This window comes from Diorhabda sublineata, chromosome 4 (assembly GCF_026230105.1).
Source record: "Diorhabda sublineata isolate icDioSubl1.1 chromosome 4, icDioSubl1.1, whole genome shotgun sequence".
Classification (NCBI taxonomy): domain Eukaryota; kingdom Metazoa; phylum Arthropoda; class Insecta; order Coleoptera; family Chrysomelidae; genus Diorhabda; species Diorhabda sublineata.
The window spans coordinates 10,002,455-10,024,931 of NC_079477.1; the positions used below are offsets into that span (position 1 = coordinate 10,002,455).

The following is a 22,477-nucleotide window of genomic DNA, read 5'->3' on the forward strand; positions in this document are numbered from 1 at the left end:
TTGAGATTTATTGTGAACTGATCGTCCCCTCACGGGAACCAACGTCTTATTGAAGCGTCTCCATATGTCCCTTAGACACTTGAAGTTACATTAACTTATCAAATTACTTACCCTTCCTTTATATTGATGTGACTCTAACGACCATAGATATAATCACTTATAACTTCTGTATACAATAGGATTAGTATTTAAGTGAGCTTATACACGCAAATTGTGTTCTTAATAGTCTTGACAACCAACGAATATAGTAGTGAGATTATTGATATCTACCACTTTATTTATTTATATTTTATGTTAATGAATAGTTTTTACAAAGTTCTTAATTAAATTATTTAATACAAATGTATCAACATTTTTTCCAAGGAACAAATGAGTTTCAGTTTTTTTTTTCATTGTTAATATCTATAGGTAACAACTAAAAGAGACGGACAAAATCAGTAAAAAACATAATTCGCCAAACAAATTTACTCGAATAGCAGAGCAATGTTTTATTTATTATATTTTAATGTATATAAGTGGAGTTCATGTGCGTTTTCCCTAGAGAAAGTTAGAATATATGAGACGGCTGCTACGGAAATGAGCAATTTACTTGCTTAAAAGGGTGTGACTTGAAATTTATCTCTTCACTATAGCACTTTATAAAGTTCATACTTCAAAATTTTAACACATTCAAAAATTCATCACTCGGAAAATTCTTATTATCTTAATAGTACAAGCAATACACTGAATCACATGAACTTTTTCATCTAATTTTCATCTAAGATTTTAAAGCGAATAAAATTGTATGACAGTCCATTATTGTCAGAGTAATTAAAAGTTTGGTACAGGGATCTAAATGTCTATGTCTAATCTTGATAACATTTTGTAGTATTTGCCACATAAAAGACACTTTAGAAAAAAATAGTTTTTTTGAAAATTTCCAAATTTCCACTTTGTATACATGTATACTTTGATTCAAGAATAAATAATTATCCTCATATCCAAAGAAGATCAAGCATATATTTGTTAATTCTGGAGGTGTAGAGAACTTCCTAGAAGGGAAGTAACTAATTTATCTTGTGGGAAAATTTACGCTCCTCTTTCCATACGTAACTTCAAAGTGAAGATCATCAATGATATATTCAGATTCAAAAATAGTATTGCAACATTGTATGCACTTTATCATATATTAACAACTCCATATTTCATGTTGTTACATTGAATATCTTCGTTAATTCATTGTCCACTTCTCAAAGACGAAAAATATTGCAATTTTTGTATTTCAGTTAGAGCTCTTATTTAGAGCGCAAATTGTAGAAGAAGGATTCAAAAGCAATATATCTATGGATTTATTTTCACAAAAGAGTAATATAACCGTTATTATTCAGTTTTCTTAGGACACTCAAATTTTGGACAACAATCTGGATATAACAGTTCACTGTTTCCAGGTACACGTTTGCAGGGAGGTAATGCAACAAACTCCGGACATCTAAAAAAATATAAAATCATTTCATATAAAAATAAATTCTGTCAACGATAATCTACTTATGGCAGAGATTTGCAATAAGTCCTATGCATTTCATTTATACGCTAAATTCTTCAATATTTAAGCAACATGTTACGTCATTTGACAATCTACAATACTCGTATGTCTTAAAAAGTTGGTCAAAATATTCCTACTAATCTTTTTGTGGCCACCCTGTACATCTAATCTCAAATGTAAATACCTGAATATTGCTGACTGCAGATATGAAATACAAATATGAGGTAGAAGACTTTGTCAGACAGAGACGTAAACATAGAAGATCCTTGAATGAGCATGTTGACAGAATGAAACTTTGATATCTTACTACATCCCAGAAAATAAATGGCAATCAATGGAATGTTCGTCTTCAACAAAAGTCTCAATGAAGCTAGACACTTCGAAAACCCATGTGCACCGTTTTTTGGGACAGATATGATATTTTGCTGATAAATTTTTTACCACGAGGCCAAACAATAATTGCACATGTTTACTGCAAGACTATTGAGAAATTGCGCCGCCAAGTAATATAGAACATACACTGAGATAATTGACATAAATTTACTTATTAAATGTTTCCAATGTTTTTATTAACTTTATACTGGCAATGATTACTCACGTTTTCATTGCGACGCTTCCTTCTCCTGTGCAAGTTGCAATGGTGCATTCTCCTTGCGCTGCTTTCGACTCTCCAACTTCTAAATCACCTACTTTAGGAACATTCTTGCAGCCTATAAAAAATTGCAGCCTGCATAAGATTAGTTTGAAAAAACTTTCCAAAAACAAATTGTAAAGTGGAAGAAAGTTTCCTCAGATACAAGCGTCAGTATATTAGCCTTTTTTTATTATATTTATGTTCATTGAGTACGAACCGATAGAAGAATTCATCAATACAAAAAATCAAGAAGCAATTAATCTCAATAATAAATTTGTTTAAAGGCTTTCAGTTAACTAATATTTGGATGATCGTTCTTCAAAAATAATGAAATAATTAATTCGTTTTCATTTTTTTACTCAAAGTTATCATCATGAATTAATAAGCTTCATTTTAAACAATTGATTTTGAAAAACTAAAATTTGATTTCCATGAATAGATAAATCTAAATAAAGAACAGACAAATACTAATCAGAAAGAACAATTAAGACGTATATACTTCTCCTACATCATACAAAAATATTGATTTTCTCAAGTCCTGCAATAAGAAAAAGCAGACAAATATGCTTGTACGCTGCTATATTTCAAATAAAGCCTTCATTTCGATACGACAAATCAAATCCTGGGAGAAAGAAGGAATTATCAAAATAATAGTTATGATAACCAAGTGTGAGAGAATGGGAAAACTAATAAGATAATCTATGATTAAGCGTTGTAAACAAACTCGCGGTCACCATAAAAAACCAATACACCAGCATTTACAATTTTTTGAGATCACAACCGTCAAAATAGAAACAGCACATCAAGATATCAATGAATAAAACTATCATGCTGAGACTGTAATAAATTTGTTCAAATCAATCAAATTTGTAGTCCTCCGATATTCACTGCAAAGATAGAGCGGAATTATTTTTTAAATCCATAAATTACATTATTTATATGAGTAAAAATTCTAGAGACCTATTTTTACCTGCATTGACATGTGCAATTGTTATACATAGGAAGACAGCTAATATTTTCACAAACATGTTTTGTCCTAATGAGTAATGCACAAGCTGAAATATAAAAACTTTTTTTAAAGATAAATAATGATTAAAAAATAAAGAGGATATGAAATAAATCGATATCATCTTTTTCTGCAGTCTACTCTATTCTATTCTAATAATATTTTCAATTCCAGGCATGCTGAATACTGGTTTAATTTTGCTATGAACTTATATACTAATTATTACCTATAACTATTACGTATAATTTCGTTACTAATTAGGGTTATATTCTGTATATTGAAATTTTATTTCATTTGTTTTATCTTTATTTAGTTATTTTTATGTTTGTTTTTTAGTTTTTACAAGTTTTTGTCTACAAATTGTAACAATTTTTTGACAATAAAGCATTTCGCTTCTCTCTCTATTCATCTAGATAATTTCCTTTGACCGTAATGCGATCAGACCAATGCTTTTCCATGGTTTTCATGTCATTTTATTAGAATATTATGTTAGTTTTTGTTTCAGCGGTGATATATGGATAGATTTCCCTTAAGTGGTTTGTCGCCTATGCCACCGACATTTAGGTATACTTCGTTCCAGTATTACATAAAAAATCAAACGTTCAGTATTCATTAAATATTCATTGTCGAATTCAAATGAATATCAAAAATCATTTTTCTAACAAGGAAATCACAAGATTATTATCATCGATTTGAAAAATATACCGAGACTATGAACATTAATAAATATTTTACATATCAGAATGTTGTTTTTAAAATATTCGAAACTTACTCAAAAATTATCAACACAAGAATATCTAAACGGATTGAGATACTGTTTATAGTGATGCCAGCATTCAATTTTATATTATTTTTCAAGGTAAAATTTGTGACTGTGACTAATATTCCACCAACCATAAGACTGATATAATCTATTTAGTCTACTTATTACTATTAACTTATTTGTCCAAGAACATGCGACATTCACCCTCTACTTATCAACTCGACGATTTTCTTTTTAGTTTTTTTCCATCATACCTCTAGTTTTTCTGGACGGATATCCTCAATACCTCAGATACACTTGAGTTATTCTTTTCGATAAAGGATTTGTTCTTCTTCTATTTCTTCTTCTTACTATCAATAAATTTTTCCTATGGTACTTTACTTAATATCTCAAACGTTTCGATTTTTTCCGATAAAACCTGTTCAAAAAATTAATCGATGAATGTCAAGAAGAAAGATGATCTTCTTTCCACTAACCTCATATTATAATGTCCAATCAATAACCTGGAACCAAGAAGTGAAAAACTTTTCTTACATCTAAGTAGTTACACATATTTATATGAGCCTTGGTGTGGACTAAGTAGCTTTTTAAAATAAAAAATAGGGAATTTTTCACATTGGAGCCCGTAGTTTTCCGCATACTTTCCAATAATAATATGAGTTTGCCTAATTAACTTTCGTACCATCTTAAATAATTGTACCACCTGTCTTGCCAAACACAAAATGGTTGTTTTTTCGTTGTCATGGCGCTTACCGCCTAATTGATGTTTCAAATTTAAGCCTGTGGTTATCGATTGTCTCTAGATCGAGATGCTAGGGGAAGATAATCAAATTGTTCTCAACAAATTAATTTTTTCAGCATATCTGGGGTTGATGTGTCCCATCATGAATTAAAATGATGCCTTCACTCCGCTTGCCTCGTTTTTTATTTTAAATAGTAAAATTCTCAAAAAATATGTTTCAATTCATTGTGTCCCGACCAGATTAAACCCATTCCTTCTAATAAATGTTACACATGGTTTGTCGGTCATTTCATAAACTATTGTTTCGTTCTCAACCACATTTTTTGAGATCTTTGGTTCCATTAACCGCATGATTATGATAGGCCTCACTATGAAGTAAAATGATACATTTACTCAACGTGCCAAGCTTTTTGTTTTAAATAGTAAAATTGTTAGAAAACGTTTTTTAATTCATTGTGTCTAATTCCATTCGTTCTAATATAAGGTACACATGATTTGTAGGTCATTTCACAGACAAATGCTAAGACAACTCTTATAACCGGTCATTGAAAAAATATAATCATCTTCTTCGTCGTATAGCGATAGGAAAATATCTAAAAGTTTGATCTTGTGCATCTTAGTGAAAATTGTTGGGCAACTATTTATAACCACAATTTCAAGTAATCGTTATAGTTCTTCCAATATCAATTGCAAAAGACTGTTATGCGAGGAACAATCAATATTTCATGAATACGCACGGCACTCATACGAAATTAAGAAATGTAAAATAATGTTTACTCCCCATTTAAAAGTCGGTAAACATCTAACAAATCATCAGTCCATGTGGACTCATTATCCCCAATGCTTACCAATGAAAACCTCGAATCGTGAACATAAATGCATTTCTATTGGCCAAAGCTGTCGAAAGGCGTATGTAGACAATATCTTCGAAATATTCTTAGTCATTGATAAGTAATGGCGTCGCTTGGTGAGATTCATTTAATTGAATATTTGAATAAATAGAAATATTGTGTTCTTTAAACCATGGGCGGATGAAGACAATGAAATTGCAGCACAGTGTAGTGAGAATAAAGACAGGTATTGATTTAATAATAAAGGTTTAGATATAGATTAACTAGAGCAAATAAATTTTCCATTTATTGAGTAGTCACGGAAGGGGTTGCTGTTGCTGCATTCACAGAACCGAAAAACATGTAAAGAAAAACCGAAGCTCTAATAGACACATAATTTATCTAGACGAAACATGGTTGGACAGTCACGATGTAGTGAATTTCGGTTGGATTAACAATAGTAAAAATTGCTGTTTTAATGGGCCATGTTCCAAAGAAAAACGCATTGTAATAGTACACGTTGGAAGCAAAGTTTCTTGTCCTAATGCTTTATTAATATCTTCTTAAAAAATTAAAAACTGTGTAGCTATTTATCATGAAGATATGAAAGCATAATTATTTAAAAAGTAGTTTGAGGAACAGCTTTTACCTAACATTCCACCACAGTGAATAATCGTTATTCTACAACTACTACCGCTTGCGGCAACTTCTTAAGATACCAAATAGTAGTAGAACAAGGCTTAAATTTTAGCATTTATGTCTGAAAAAAATATTATTCCTGTCAGCGATCGTAAAAAAAACAGAATTGCTTACTGTTATTAAGGGTCTAAAGTCTAAAGTTAGAGGAAAAACTGGATATGTTATCAAAGAAGAAGATTTTGGAATTGAAATATTGTTTGTTTCTTTTGTTTTTTTGCAAATAATTTATTTGCCTTTATGGTTATTTGTTGAAATTTCGTTTTGCAGAAAAAAACGAATAGGGTGCAAAAAGGGTTAGTTCACGTCTGGTTCCCTATTTAAACGAAACTTTCTTACATACAGATACATTTTACGTACTTTTTAAGTATTATCGAAAATAATATATTTATAAAATGAGGTATCTACGCCTATGGTACATCAAACAAAATTGTCGGCAAGGATTTTTATAATCTGCAATTTATATTGGAAGAACTATACAATTTCTTACATAACACTTCTTTAGGAAACTGCTCAGATAATAACAAGATTGTAAATCGCATTTTACCACCATATTGTCAATACTGGCAGAAGGGCAGCCACTGCGTTCTTCTTTCCATCACTCATCTTTTATACACCGCAAAAATGTCACGATGAAATAGTTAATAGATTATAGTCGAGGAGGGACTATATAAGTGTAGATACGCTGAATGTCAACCCCAATAATGTATTAAATAAATATACCGAAAATAAATACCATTGATTTCATAAGATCAGCATCTTTTGATAATTTATAAATTAAAATTAAGACATCGATTGTTTCTATTATAAATTCAGATAGTCAGATAAATGATAAAATCATTTGAAAAGTAAATTATATTTGGATTGTTAGTTACAACCATATTTTGCTTTGATATAAATATTTTAATGTCTAATAATCTTGTTTCGCAATATAGATATATTTATTTTTCTTGCGATTGTGTTGTTTCAAATTAATATCTATATTTAGGTATATTTTAATTATGTAACTTCTACATTAACCGATAGTAATTTCAAATCATGCAGAGTTATGATAAAATAACAAAATTCCTAAAACACACAACGTTCCTGTCTAAAGAAATATTATTGACGTACTATTGGGATGGCAGATGAATTTTTGATATCCTCCATTTACCTTAGTAAACGAGCCCCCAGAAAAAAAATTAAGTGAGAAGTCATCAAATGTATTGGAAAATTTCATTCATATAGAAGCTATTATATTAAAATTTGTTTTATGTTTATACAAAAAAATTATAGAATATATCTAATGACTCAGCTTATAGTTTCCCTTTACTATTCAACTTGTGAACATTCCTGTTTAATACTCCACCAGCAGTCAAACAACATACTGACATCCCATCTATCTTGATACCGTCCCTCCACTACCTTGAAATCTGGAAAAATAGCTCGCCCTGTTCATCGCGGAAGACACCAAGATATTTTAGGAAATTAGCAGGTGGACAGAAATTTTTATTGTTTGTGAATTTGTTCTGGTTTTTTAAAAATCACCTCCTAATCTATTTTCTTAAGTTTAAGTGACGGTAATCAGTTATTAATTATGAAAATTGCTTTTTAAAGTAGTAAGTAGTAGTAGTAAGTAAATTGCAAAGGTTATTTATCATAAATTACACACTTCTTTATAAAGTTTTTATCATTATCAAATATATCTTGAACATTTATTTGTTGAAGTTATTGTTTGTTTAAGTAAAATAGAAACACTTCGCCAAAGAACTATCGCACTGTACGAGGCTATATATAGATATTGTATATCTAGTTAACCTAGATCAGTTCCATGAATAAACAAAATATTGGGTTGCCATAACAACGAACAATAACTTACTAGAAGTGTCAGTGTGAAGTTTGATGCCAAAAAAGTAAACCAGAGTTACGCAATAAAGTAAAAGAAAAAAGATGTCCATCGAAATTGTGAAAATCGAAAAATTGGAGTATCGAGCCATCATCAAGTACCTGTATTTAAAAGAATTAAGAGGTAGGCAGATTTACGAAGATATGCTTAATACCCTTGGTGATCAATGTCCTTCGTATGCGACCGTAAAAAATTTGGACTGCAAGCTTCAAAAGAGGTAAATTTTTTATTGAAGATGATGACCGATCGAGAAGGCCAGTTTCTTTTAACAGACCGTCGAATTGGGCTAAAACGGATATCTCAATATTTCATACGAACGCGTTCATTATATGGTTCACGTCAATTTGGACATGAGAAAAATTGCTGCAAAATGGAACCCCAAATGTTTGAATGTTGACCAAAAGCGTGCAAGGGTAGAAGCATCGCGTTCGATCTGTGCTCGATTTGAAAATGATGTAGACTTCTTAACCCGAATTGTTACTATGGATGAGACTTGGGTACATTCCTTCGATCCAGAAGCAAAGCAACAATCAATGTAATGGTGAGACTCTGGTTCTCCAAGGCCTAAGAAGTTTCGTGTCCAAAAATCTGCTGTAAAAGCTCTTGTTTTAGTTTTTTTGGTATTGCCATGGAGTAATCATGATTGATTTTTTTGGATAAAGATAGAAAAATAACTGGAGATTACTATTCGACATTACTGACCACTCTACGGGAAAAAAATTGAAGAGAAAAGATGCGGATAGCTATCCAAAGGTGTTTTAATTTTGCAGGACAACGCCCCTGCATTCTAATCTTAGGTATACATGCAAAAAATTCGAGATCTAGGGTTTGAATAACGAGAACACCCACTTATTCACCAGATTTGGCTCTGTCCGACTATCAGGTCGTAAATTTTCTTCCATCGAGGAGGTGATAAAAGCTGTGGAGGTTTGGTTTGCAGAGCAAGAAGAAACATTTTTTGCAGAATAAATGTATCCAATTAAAAGGAGAATATGTTGAGTAATAAAATATTTTGACAATGAAATTTTGTTTGGTTCTTCAGTAGGCTTAGAATTTTTCAATATATCCTCGTAGTTGATATACTGAATGCACTGTTTACACCACCACTACACCAACATTCACAATTACACTGTCTGACGCACGTTTCGATATCAAAGTTATCGTTTTCAAGGACTGAATGTAAGTTCACGTGCGTCAGACAGTGCAATTGTGAGTATTGGCGTAGTGGTTGTGTAAACAGAATAAATTAAATTTATCAACTTGAGCTCTAATCACATCACGACAACGCCGTAGTATATTTTTGATACAATCTTGGTCCAAATTTTATCACTCAGTCATTAATACCAGTCCTTGCAGCGTGCAGGCCAGTCTAAACCTACAATATTTAGCTCTTGAATATACTAGTGTACTATTTCTAGTGACATGGAGAATTACTCTGAAGTACATAAACGAAATTTGGACTCCTCTGTGAAAAGTACATTACCCCATTATTCATTTATTTAGTTATTTTTGTGTTTATTTTTTAGTTTTTGCAAGCTTTTGTCTACAAATCGTAACAATTTTTTGACAATAAAGCATTTCTCTCTTTCTCAAATTTTGAATGTCAGTTCGCATGTTGTCGTGCGAATTTTAAATTAGCTGCAAGGTGCTCCCTGGTTAGTTGAAGAGCAGTATCAGCTACTTCTACATTTCCTAAAACAGTTCTCGTAATTTGTTAAGTTTGACGAAAAACAGGAGCAACGTATCAATCGCAGGTTTCGGAATGCTGCGAAAACGAGTTCGTAAAAAACGACCTGAGGTGTGAAAGAACAACTCATGGATTTTGCACCAGGACAATGCACCTGCCCATAACGCGCTGTCTGAGAAGCAGTATTTGTCCAGTAAGCGCACACCAGCGCTTGAACATTCGCCGTACTCACCAGATTTGGTACTGTGCGACTATTTTTATTTCCAAAGATAAATAGAAGCGGTAAAGCAAAAAACAGCAGAACTTCTAAGGCCCCTCACCAAAAAAACTTCCAGCACTGCTTCAATCAATGGAAAAAACGTATGGAAAAGTGTGTGGCGAGAGAGGGAAGTATATTGAACGGGAGCTTCCGAATGTAGATAATTTTTATGATAAAACCCTTTTTTGTAACCAGTTATTTAATAGCCAGGCCTTGTATATTGGCAACATATTTCTGTGTCCGTATTCAATAGGAGCAATTATTCTACTAATTTGAATTTCTGCTTACATACTCTTCCATAATCAATGTCAATTTTAAAGAGACCAATAAAACAAAACTTTGTTTTCTCGATATGTACCAAACAATAACTGATATGAAGTAACAACCAATTAATATTTCAACTTTTCTGTAGATTAGTAGCCGTCGTAATCATGACAACTTCAAACATCCATAATTGTTACAATGGTGATCAAGAAGTACATTAACTTAGAATTACTTAACTATAATTCTATGATACTACATATTCACTACATTCAACATGTCTACTCGAACTTCTACTGTGAGAAGCATTTGAATTTTTTCAATCTTCGTAACCCAAACCTAATTAATTCCTCAACATGTTTAGAAATTATTCAACACAAAGATGAAGTTGGAAAAAGCTGCATGAATATTTATATGCGGAGCTACGAACGTTTCTAAAAAGTATGAAAACATTTCCGCTCACGTGAAAATGTCATTAACTACATAGTCAAGTTATTTCATTAAAAGGAATATTCGATAAAGGAATTACAAATTCGGATAAAATTCCGGCAAAATCTCCTCATCCAATCTTCATTTGTGAGATAACGTTATGTAGGTATTTTAATTTAATAATAAAGTCACCTCAATGTTTATATCATTGCAACCAATGGAACCTTAAAACACATCTAAGCTGCTAAATCTCCTTATACTTATTTCAATTGACTGTGGTGAATCTTCAAATAAGCGTAGTTGGATACATGCTGTGATGAATAATTGTATTGTACAAACTGTTTCTTACTTAATTTATTTAAGCACTTACACTAGACTAGTCATTTTTTATAAGAAATATTCACTTATAATGAACTTTTCACTAAAGTATATAATTTATTTAAATCGCTGATAAACAGCAATTATTTCAAAACAAATTCCTCGAATTCAATAATAAAAATAAAACAAAGAAATAAAAAGACCTCCCTAGTTACATGCGAAGAATTCCTGAAGGATATTTATAAAACAATACCATTGTATCTAATATCATAAACATGTATCAGCACTATTTTACTATAAATAAGATGTTTGTAAACAATTCGATGATATTTAATGTTTATAATTAGTTCGATCTTGAGATTAATTGTATTCATATAAATATTCAAAAATAAAGTTTTTTAAAAATAAATTTCGAAACCCGAAATTTATAATTCCCTAGAAATTGGTTCTATAAAAAATATATAAAAAAATTGCTGTAAAACGTAGAAAAACAATATCAAAAGTTTCCAAGAACCGCCGCACTCAGCAAACTCAATATCTTCTTATAACTGAATAGGATCGGCTTCACGGTTCATGTCGTAGACGAGTTCGTAGCATTATAAATATAATTTATCGATCGTGTTTGGATGTCGGATTGTGTTTCGTTCGCTCTAAGATGAGGTATAATTGACAACACATATATAAAACAAGGACAGGCGATTATTTAATTATGAAGATAGTACGTCACATCGTTTAGAAAAAAAAACACTTAAGAGAAAAACGTAGAAGGAAATATAGTAGTCACTAAAATAAAATTATGAATATATTAGTTAGTAAGTAATAGTTATAGTTAGTATTCTAGTTAAGAAATAACCTCATATAGTAAGTTTGGTTTAGTGGAATGTCCCAAATTTGGATTCTGGTATTTGAAGCATAATGTGTTTATTTAAGAACATCATTTCATTTATGTCCACCACTAAGAACCAATGTATCCATTGCATCTAAGATCTATGGTTTTAGATAAATTTTTAGTTTTAGTTTAACTTAGTTTTCATATCCAGTATAAAACGAAAAAATAATATCTATATAGATCGAAACGATATTTGTGAGATATGTAACAGCTTATTGAGATTCAATAATTTTGGAATTTTAGATATAAAAGGGTAAAAAAGGTTCTGCTTTTGCGTTTCCAAATAAAGTCTTTTAATTGCTCCTGTCCATATCCTTAATAAAGTGTATCCTTATCATCATTTCATAATAATTATGAATTTCTTGGTACTCAAAATGCAAATATTAATGCATTCAGAAGTTGACATTGAATTCAGGTTTAGTTTTGTGACTAATTAATTAGAATACAAGTATTATTAAAAGAAATTGTTTTTGATAAACATCATAACTATTTCCGGAACTGATTATACACTTGTAGGCCAAACACGGATGTACGTATATTTTTTTGTCGAGTCTCTCGAGGCATAAATATTCAACATGCTTTTTCAGCAGCTTACGGCACTGCTGGATTATTTTCGACCATGTTCTTGAATTAATTAGCTTCATCCTCCTGAACAAAATGAGAGTAATTTTATTCAAGTTAGATCAAAGTGATAAACAATAGGAAGTAAAAGTAAATCATAACGATGTTGTTCCGTTGAGAATAATAGAAATCAAATCATCAAAAACTTATTCGGTTGAGCTTTTTTTACGAATTCAGTTGCTGCTTATTCTTCTAGATTGGAAATCGATTGACTCAGGATTCGACAAATATAGAAGTTGTATGGTAACTATCATCCTGTAATACTAAATGGTCTCTGTGAAACTACTAATCGAAAAGAATGATCATTCAGTTTGCATTTTTATCACTATGTAATAAACCAGATTATTTGATCTCAAAAATTTTCTGGCACTTTAAATAATTCTGGACCATCTGGAGTCCATTTACATAAATATATTTGACAATATATCATTTAAAAAAAATTTATTAAAAATCTTTATCTTCAAGTGTTGAATCTAGTTCATGATCTCAAAGACTGACTACTTTTTAGTACGACTTAGCTCCTAAATAAATGGGAACCATCCTAATGATGTTATATGTATAAACTACACACACTACTACTACTACACATAGTATAAAAAAAACAAAAACTGTATTGTTCTGTTTACATAGAAATACGAACAGAGATTCACATTGCAGCTTCACTAGCAATACTGAAAAAATCATACATTTCGTCAATACTGTCATTTTCTCTCGCTGTAAACAGCGATCTAGATCTGTTAAATACGGTAGAAGGTCAACCAATTCGAAGTGCAGCTCTTGAATTTAAACCTTGCCGTTCATCGAAGTAAGAGAGGATGTGTTGTCCCGATGGAAAATCTTTTCCTTCAATCCAATCCTTTCTCTTTAAAGCTTTTACCCAATCCAGCAATGTTGTCTAATACTCTTCTACTGATTTATCTTTTTGAAAAAGTAGAGATCTTCATCGACCACGCTAGCACAAACGTTGTGAATCCAATTCTCGCAGAGCTGACAGCCTACCCAGATTTCTGACGATGTCAAAAAATTGATGTTTACATTATTACAATCCAAGCAAATATCATCTTTATCATTGTTCTTTTGTTTTTTGGCTGAATGTTCAATATTTTGTTTGTTTTCAGCTTCTTTTTAGGGCAATGATCATTAGGATTTGATGTTTCCAGGCTTTTTCAAATTTTCCATCTCATTTTTAAAAGGAGTTGAGATAATTATGGCTGTTTTTCCTCGCCATTATCGTTTCCTTTTTTCAGTTCGTTGAACAGAACAAATGGGCAAAATATCACTTGGGGATACATTGTAGAAGGTAGACGACAGATTACGGCATGCTGCTTGAATGGAGGCTTCATAATTATACGAACATCAGGTTCAGGTTCTGAAACTGTTGTTTTATCTACTCGTGATGTGACATGTTCGTAACATGCGATAATAAACTCTATTCTAGGTGGAAGGAGAGATATCGTTGTAGCTTCAAGTTCTGTTGTAAAAGTATCAGTATGAGAAGTTGACACGACTGTTGAAGATACATTTGTGACTGTTGTTTTTAAAGACAGGCATAGCACTCCTCCAGATTGAGGACGTTCGGCTTCTGATACTCTTTGATGTTATATTTCGTATGTTCGTAGTTTGCGCAGAAGTAAAATCAGCATCATTATAATTACTTTGGTTATAGGGCCATATACCACATTTTCTATCGCATGCGCAAATATATTTCCCAACTTATATTGATCATTACTGATCATTACTTGAGTTGAGGTCGGAAACTCTTCAGATAACCATTCTATGTCACCGAATAAATATCACATTTTTATTCCTTTCACTATAACAATTTTTTTTATTTCTCCAAACCAAACATTCGCAGGTTTCCTTTTACTGTGGTCTTGATTGCTAGACATTTGTGTAGTATGAACTATTATTTTCAATGATAACGTCTTTCGCACACCGATTTTTATGTTTTAATTGGTACGAAGAGAAAATTATACATTAATACCAATTCATTCTACATAGAAGCAGTTAATTTCATACGATTTGTATTCTTTATTTTGAAATGAATATTAGTTTACGTGTAATGAAATTCGTGAGCGACAATACTTATATTAAAATTAATCTCTTTTTTCAATTTTGAATTGTTCTTTTCCCTAAATTTCTCCGTTTCTCCGGTCCATAAATAATAAGATATAATATTTTTTCTCTTTGAGCTAAATAAAAAATAGAAAACTGTAATGCGGACTACCTTTCTGTTGAAATTAACAACTTATGTTTGGTAAATAAACGTCAAGCAATCTTTTTTCAGTAGCAGAAGAGAACAAATTTCCTTCTTTTACCCACTTCACTGGACTTGAAGTGTGAAATGTAATTCCACTGCAAATATAGTTTATAACGAAGTTCATTGAAATTAATACTGCATAATTTATAATATCATTCTTTATATTTTCTAATTTTGACCTGTTAATTAATATTTGGTATTCTTACGTATTTATTTGTCCGCGACTAATAGTTTGTATTTGTTTGAAGATGCTTCAGACATAATACCTGCCCATAACATCAAATAAAATTCACCAAGAATACTTCAAAGCTCTATTGGATTTATTGAAAGATCAACATACAAGATCAAAAAGATATTGTGCAGTATATGCGTTTTCCTCAACGATTTCTTTGTTCGAAAATTGTATGCGAAAGATCAAGACCAAATCCTTAAAAGATGTGGGAAATGCAGAAAAGGATGAAAGCGCCAGAAATTGAGTGCCATAAATTTCGAGAGATTCATATATTTAGGGATAAAATGACGGAACAAAGTTCACCGTTTCAAAGAAAATGAATAAAAAGTTTAGCTAAAATGTGACATTTCATCACATAATATCTCGTACGAATAAAATGATAGAGGTCAAAACAGTAGCCTCATGTTGATATTTCTCATGTTGATATTTCCGCATAAATTTGAATTTAATTTAGTGATTTGGATGGATAAAATGCACGGTATGAATTATATCACGAATATTTACTATGAGAGATTCAAAACAGTTTTTGTGGATTTCTATCCTCCTTTAAGGTGCCTCCTGTTACGAATATGAAAATTCATATAAAAATTGAATTCTATATACTGCACAAAAATCGTTAAAAACATTCTAACATTTACGAGAGCAGCTTGACGGAAAAGTAATTTTCCAATGAAAATGATACTTGAATATATACGTATACTATAAAATGTTCCACTTTTCTTATCGCTATCATAAACCGAAATATGTCTCAGTGAGAAATATCCCCCTTTATACTGGGACATACTTTTCCACATAAATTCTTTCACGTAAAATTAATTGGGGACACTGTTTCTAAATGGAACAATACGTAAACCCTAATTATATAGTTTATGCAACTACCTACCGGTATCACAAAACATGGAAAAATACATTTTTATGCCTAAAATCGATTTTATTCATCAATGTAATATCCTTCAAGAGCGATAGGACCCTTCCAGCCGTTCTCTAACTTCTCGATGCCGTGCTTGTAGAAGGATCTGTCTTTTGAGCTGAATTTCTAACCGGAACATTTTTTGAGATCAGTGAATAGCCAGTAGTCACTGGGGATCATATCTGGAATATATTGTGAATGAGAAAGCAATTGAAAGTATAATTATTTCAATTTAACCATCGTTGCCATCGACTTGTGAATCGGTGCATTCTTGGTGAAACAGTGCTTTTTCTTCGACATACGGCAGTTTTTCCTTATTTTTGCATTCAAACGATCCAACAACGATATGTAATATTCGTTATTGATTGTTTACCATACCATAACCCTCCTAGCTGACTGTTGTGCCTTTGGACACTTTGAAGGAGGTTCACCGGCTGTAGTCCATTCAGAAGATGTTGTTTTGATTTCAAAGTGAAGTAATGGATCCATGTTTCATCCATTGTCACATATCGACGCAACAATATCTGATTTAATACACATAAACATGGCCAAATACTGCGTTGAATCATGTTGTTGTTTTTGATCGAAGGTGAGTAAACGCGGCACACACTTTGAACAAAGCTTTCTCATGATCGAATGGTCATGCATAACACACCGCATTCTGATATCTTTACGGCCTCAGCTATCTCACACAATTTTATTCCACGATTAGATATTACCAATATGTGGACTTTTTTATATTTTCTCTTTCTTCAACTGGAAGACCAGAACGTTCGCCATCATCGGTGTCTGTATGACCACTTTTGAGTCCAGCAAACCAATAATAAATGGTTCTTTTCGATGGAGCAAAGTCCGGATACACTTGAGAAGCCATTGTTCTGAAAATAACAAAAGTAGATTCACTCTAATGGCTGTCACTTTTTTCTGACTAATCGAAATGTTATGAAATTTTACACATAGTAGTCTTTTGAAACATCATATGGATTTGACAATGAAAGCGCCATTTATGTGTCAGTCACACAACTTATTGTGGTTATGGGTTAAAAAAATTGGTATATCAAAAATTGGTTATGTTAGTTGAAAGATAACAGTTAACATAAAGGCCATCATATATTTAACTTTCCTAGCCAATGTAAAATTAAATATGCTTAATTATAATAGTAAACGTAGAGAACATTTCTTAACCAAAACTTTTAATCCATATAAAATATATTAAAATCTGCTAGCCATATGCCATACGGGGTTAATCTTTTGAATTTACGTCGGATAAAAGGTTCTACCACTAAGTTTTTGGCCAATTGATTGGGGCAACAATGAAATGTTTCATTGAACTTTTCACTGATCACTTTAATTTCTTCTCTAACCGAGAGCACTTGTAGATTCCTAGCAATGAAGCACACCAACTTTTGACTGAAATCTCTCGATAATATTTATGTTTAATATAGACGCTGAACCTCACAGCTGGATTCCATATATTGAAATATGTTTAAGTATGGTCTTGAATACCAATAATTTATTCTTGATAGATCGTTGCGATTTTCCACCAATTATCTAATATAGTTGTCTAAGTTTAATCCCATGTACGTCGACGATTAGCGTGCAATATCTACTTAGGCTATGAAAACATTGCCAGAATTTCCACACGACCCAACACTACCCGTAGTTTAATTGTTGCTTTTTTACCATGAACTATTGATTAATATGGTTTAGAGTATTAAGTAATTTCTAGAAGCGTTGGTGATATTCATACTGAACACATCTAACCACGTTATCGTCTTCAGAGACTGAAGATAAGATAAGAAGCGTAGTCTCTGTAGTATTTGAACGGTTGTTGATCTCCCTCTTATGTGTTGAAATGATTTGTACATTTTCCCTAATTATTGCAAATTTTCCAGATGTTCCCATATTTTTACCCTTCGGAATTACTTTTATAACTTATTTTTTAGTTTTTCTATGAATTTTTCCCTCGTTTTTACCGATTCATCTGGACACTCTATTTATTTTTATTTCCTATGACATGGTTTTCTTTTCTCAATATTATTTATCTTGTCATCAATCCATTTTCTTTTTGTTTTTCTAATTGTTCAAGTGCACTTTTAGTTTCCTATATATATATATATATATATATATATATATATATATATATATATATATATATATATATATATTCTGTTGCCTAGAACGATATTTATTGAACTGTTTTACTGAATCAAATTTAAAGTTTGACTAGTTATAATCACTTCATTTCAGTTCAATTCAATTTTGTGATTTCCGGTTATTGAAATTTCCCTATTTCCACCTTGCTGTTTTATTGAAATGAGTAACTACCAGCAACAACTAATATTGTCGCGGAAGTGTTGCGAAAGCTATTCCTGTATATTAATGTGTAACTGGATGATTTGAAGATATAGCAATTTCCCACTCAATCATCCAAAATCTGCTTATATCTACCGTGCGTTTTGATCTAATTTAATTGAGTCGATGTAAACATACATTATCGTGAACAAACATCATTTGTATACTCTTTTATATATCATAGCATATGACGTTAATACTCCATTGCCTTCAGATCTATTTCTTCAAAAATTCGAAACATGTGGTTTCTTGACGATGAAAACCACTTTCAAATTGACGTACTGAAACATAGTTTCCCCAATAACTATATTGGACGGCAAGCATATTCCTAAAATAGTCTGAATTCTATTTTCCTGTTATTCCGAGATGGTGATATTCATTGACAACAAAATTACATTAGTAATGTTTATCCGTACTTTAAGACTAAATTGAATGATTCTTACAAGAAGAAAGAAATTAATTCACTTTCATACTAAACACACTGTTTAGACTACCTCTAGATACACCAACACTTACAATTACACAGTCTCTGGCTGTTGAAATTTTTGTCTGGGCTGTGTTCAAAGCTCAATCAATGGCACTCTTACAATTAATTGAAAAAAGACTTACTACCAAGAAATTATTTGGAGTTGCAGCTGCTATCAGTTTACTAAATTAAATGGCACCTCACACCTTTCGACCTCTTTCTCTTTTCAATATGTGTAAAATCGCTATCGCAACTTAAAAAAGAATGCTCTTATATTGAAAACATTTATTTCGTGAAAAAATCCTTTTGTAATCAAATATTGCTACAAAAATGCACCAAATTGTTTTTAATCTCGCCGATGCAATTGTCGCTACATATCACCAGTTTTTGTTCTGTTCAAATACAAGAATCAATTTCATTAGCAAATCGCCCAGTTATTCCCTTACATCGCCAAAGGCATAAGATCCTTATTAGTGTCACTTACGTGAATATCAGAGTAATGAGAGCTGTCGAAGATGCGAGGTTGTATTGATACCTATAACAACAAACAATAAATTATTAAAACTGTCAGTGTAAAGTTTGACGTCACAAAAGTGAACCAGAGTTACGCAATAAATTAAAAGAAAAAAGATGTCCACCGTAATTGCAAAAATCGAAAAATTGGAGTATCGAGCCATCTCAAGTACCTGTATTTAAAAGGGTTAAAAGGTAAGCAGATTTACGAAGATATGCTTAATACCCTTGGTGATCAATGTCCTTCGTATGCGACCGTCAAAATTGGGCTACAAAAGAGGTAAATTTACCATTGAAGTTGATGACCGGCCAATTTCTGAGTCAGTCCCAGAAAATATCGATGGAGCTCATGACATAATTTTATCAGACCGTCAAATTGAGCTAAAACGGATATCTGAAGCACTGAATATTTCATACGCGTTCATCATATAGTTCACGTCAATTTGGACATGAGAAAAATTGCTGCAAAATGGATCCCCAAATGTTTGAATGTTGACCAAAATCGTAGAGGGTAGAAACATCGCGTTCGATCTGTCCTCGATTTGAAAACGATGTAAACCTCTTAAACTTAATTGTTGCTATGGATTAGTCTTGGGTACATTTCTACGATCCAGAAACAAAGCAACACTCGATGGAATGGCGACACTCTGGTTCTCCAAGACCTAGGAAGTTTCATGTCCAAAAATCTGCTGGAAAAGGTCTTGATTCAGTTTTTTGGGCTTGCCATGGAGTAGTCATGATTGATTTTCTGGATAATGGTAGAACAATAACTGTAAATTACTATTCGACATTACTGATCACTCTACAGGAAAAAATTTAAGAAAAAAAGTTTAAAAGGTCGTAAATTTCCTTCCAACGAGGAGGTAATAAAAGCTGTGGAGGTCTGGTTTGCAGAGCAAGAAGAAACATTCTTTTTGAAAAGTCTAGAGACGTTGCAGGTTCGCTGTAATAAATGTATCCAATTAAAAGAAGAATATGTTGAGTAATATTTGCCCATTTGCCCATTTCCAAATAAATAAAAATGGTGCATATGTCAGAATTTGAGGTAAATAATGATATTCTTTCATCGTTTTCATTGCTTTATTAACTTGTCTATGGTCATTTGGATTAGTTTTCATTTCATATTCAATAGATCGCATGTTTACAAGTACCAGTACGAAGATCGTGATAGCTTAGTTTTGCGAGTCAAATTATCGAATGTCTCTTCTTATCCGTTACACTGTTTGCAATAGTTATACATTGTCACTCCCTATTTCTGAAGTCTTGTGCCAACAGTTCAATGATCGCTCCAATGGTCTTCTGAATTTGAATGTTTCGTGAATATTATTGCCTGTTTTGTGATCTCTGCAATAGTCACTCACCAAATTGCTAAGTACATTGTCCAATTACCTCTGCTCAACAAATACATCGCTAGTAGCACTGTTACTGTCTCTTGGGCATCCTCTCCTCCCATCCTACCTTTAGCCGCTTCTGAAGTACTTCTAATGGCTCTGGTGATTCCCAGTGCTACTATCCTGTCACTTTCGTGATATTTTTTTTTGTTTTTTGCTTTGTTCCTAATAGACCTTACGATTGGTGTATATAACCAATATGTTACCTTTGGTCATATTCCCATTTTCCCCCAAACTCTTTACAAGGCTAGAAACTACAGCTTTTTCTTTTGATAGACAAACTTCTTGTCCATTCAAATTTGGTGCAGTGTATTTTCTTCGGAATGATTAATAAATAAATCAATAGGAGTTGATAAATATCTTCTCTTTCCCAAAATAAAATTATACATTCATCAAATATAATTGAATCAATTCCTTGACTAAATTACAAAACCAAACATATTTTTCAATAAACCAAATATAAAAGTTGATACCAATCAAATATAAAGCTCATGAGTCAATATTCCATATTTTTGTTTAAAAAATAATCATCTATAATAAAATCGGTCGATCGATGTACATAATCTCATATAAACCACGATTTCTCCATCATTAACACTTTCTACCCCTTCGTGTTCTAAATTAGCAGATGGTTATGAGGATATGATGTTGAAATTCTCCTATCTTAGATTTTCGTTGCTTTAGAACTCTAATCTTTAAATTAACCTGCACCCTATATATGATTTACGATGTTTCGTACATTTCCCTTCCTGTTAATCCTTAACGTACATACATTTTCAAAATGATGGATTCGATTTTAAATCAATCGATCTTCCTATTGAAGCGTTCTACATGTAACACGTACCTTGAATATTTCACGATAAAAGCTTGTCATTACGTTATAAACTGGATTACCTATAAATTTCTACAGCATGGTATTTTAAAACTGTTTAGGTGAATACGAAACGAGCTTCCATTTGTTGAATTGCATCTGTATTAAAAATATAGAGTTAATTATAATAATTATGTCGCCAATCAAAACATAAAATGAATAGTTATTATTAATTCACTGGTAGACAAAAAACATTTTTTGCTGTAACTGAATAGCATACTATCGTAGAAAGAATCTACTGACGTAATAACAAATTAAAGTATCTATTTGTGGCTAATTTTACTTCCTCCTTTCATATTATATATCCTCTCCTAGAAAACCAGAAGTTATCACCCATTTAGGCTGGATCCTACCGCACCGAATTTCTACTGATATCCTGGTGGAACGTCTCACTTTGCTCGTAGCTGACGGCTCCGAAATCAGTAAATAATGGTGAATGGAAATGAAGAAAATGAATTTTCAATGACATTCGGCATCCTATCAGTTTATAGTCATTTATAAGTTTAATAACTATCTCTTCGTAGGTTATATCCATATTGTTGCTCAAAATCTAATCACTACAAATACGAATACGAAGCTCTAAGTTCTAGCGTGATAAGCTTTTCTGTAGAATTTACTTTGCACAGAAAGTTTCCAATTTGTCCTTCAATTAAAATATCATCCTCTAAATTGGTGCCTGGTCTCTGGTACTCGGAAATGGGCAAATCCTGGTTAAAATTTGGGCCTTATTTATCTTGCGAATCCATAGACGCCGTGGGTACTAGTAAATTTACATTATGAGGAATAGGTGTTACGGTAGATTCAAAATTTGGACTCTCTACTTTACGTTTGGAATTGCAAAAGTCCCACTTCTTTACTTCCTTTTCATAAACTGAACCAATGACATGCTACAAATGACACAGTACCCATGGAAAGTCCATCTCGATCTCCAATTATA

The 22,477-nt window shown here is 31.9% G+C and overlaps 2 protein-coding genes across 3 annotated transcripts in view; one reads left to right on the forward strand and one right to left on the reverse strand.

Moving 5' to 3' along the window:
* Positions 1-22,477, forward strand: part of LOC130443621 (uncharacterized) — a 257,601-nt gene that overhangs the window by 208,014 nt on the left and 27,110 nt on the right. The window lies entirely within an intron of this gene.
* Positions 248-3,982, reverse strand: LOC130443622 (venom peptide Pc). Its single transcript, XM_056778407.1, has 4 exons — positions 3,935-3,982; positions 3,127-3,211; positions 2,121-2,232; positions 248-1,468 (listed from the first exon to the last, which is right to left on the reverse strand). Exons 2-4 carry the CDS (start codon positions 3,182-3,184, stop codon positions 1,360-1,362), a joined length of 279 nt encoding a protein of 92 aa, XP_056634385.1. The 5' UTR covers positions 3,185-3,211; positions 3,935-3,982; the 3' UTR covers positions 248-1,359.

Bases quoted from the DNA above. Each gene is read 5' to 3' on its own strand.
- LOC130443622 (XM_056778407.1), bottom strand. From the start codon at position 3,184: ATGTTTGTGAAAATATTAGCTGTCTTCCTATGTATAACAATTGCACAT. The intron at 2,233-3,126 runs GTAAAAATAGGT...AATTTTTTATAG, and splicing joins AATTGCACATGTCAATGCAG to GCTGCAAGAATGTTCCTAAA. The intron at 1,469-2,120 runs GTGAGTAATCAT...ATATTTTTTTAG, and splicing joins GGAAGCGTCGCAATGAAAAC to ATGTCCGGAGTTTGTTGCAT.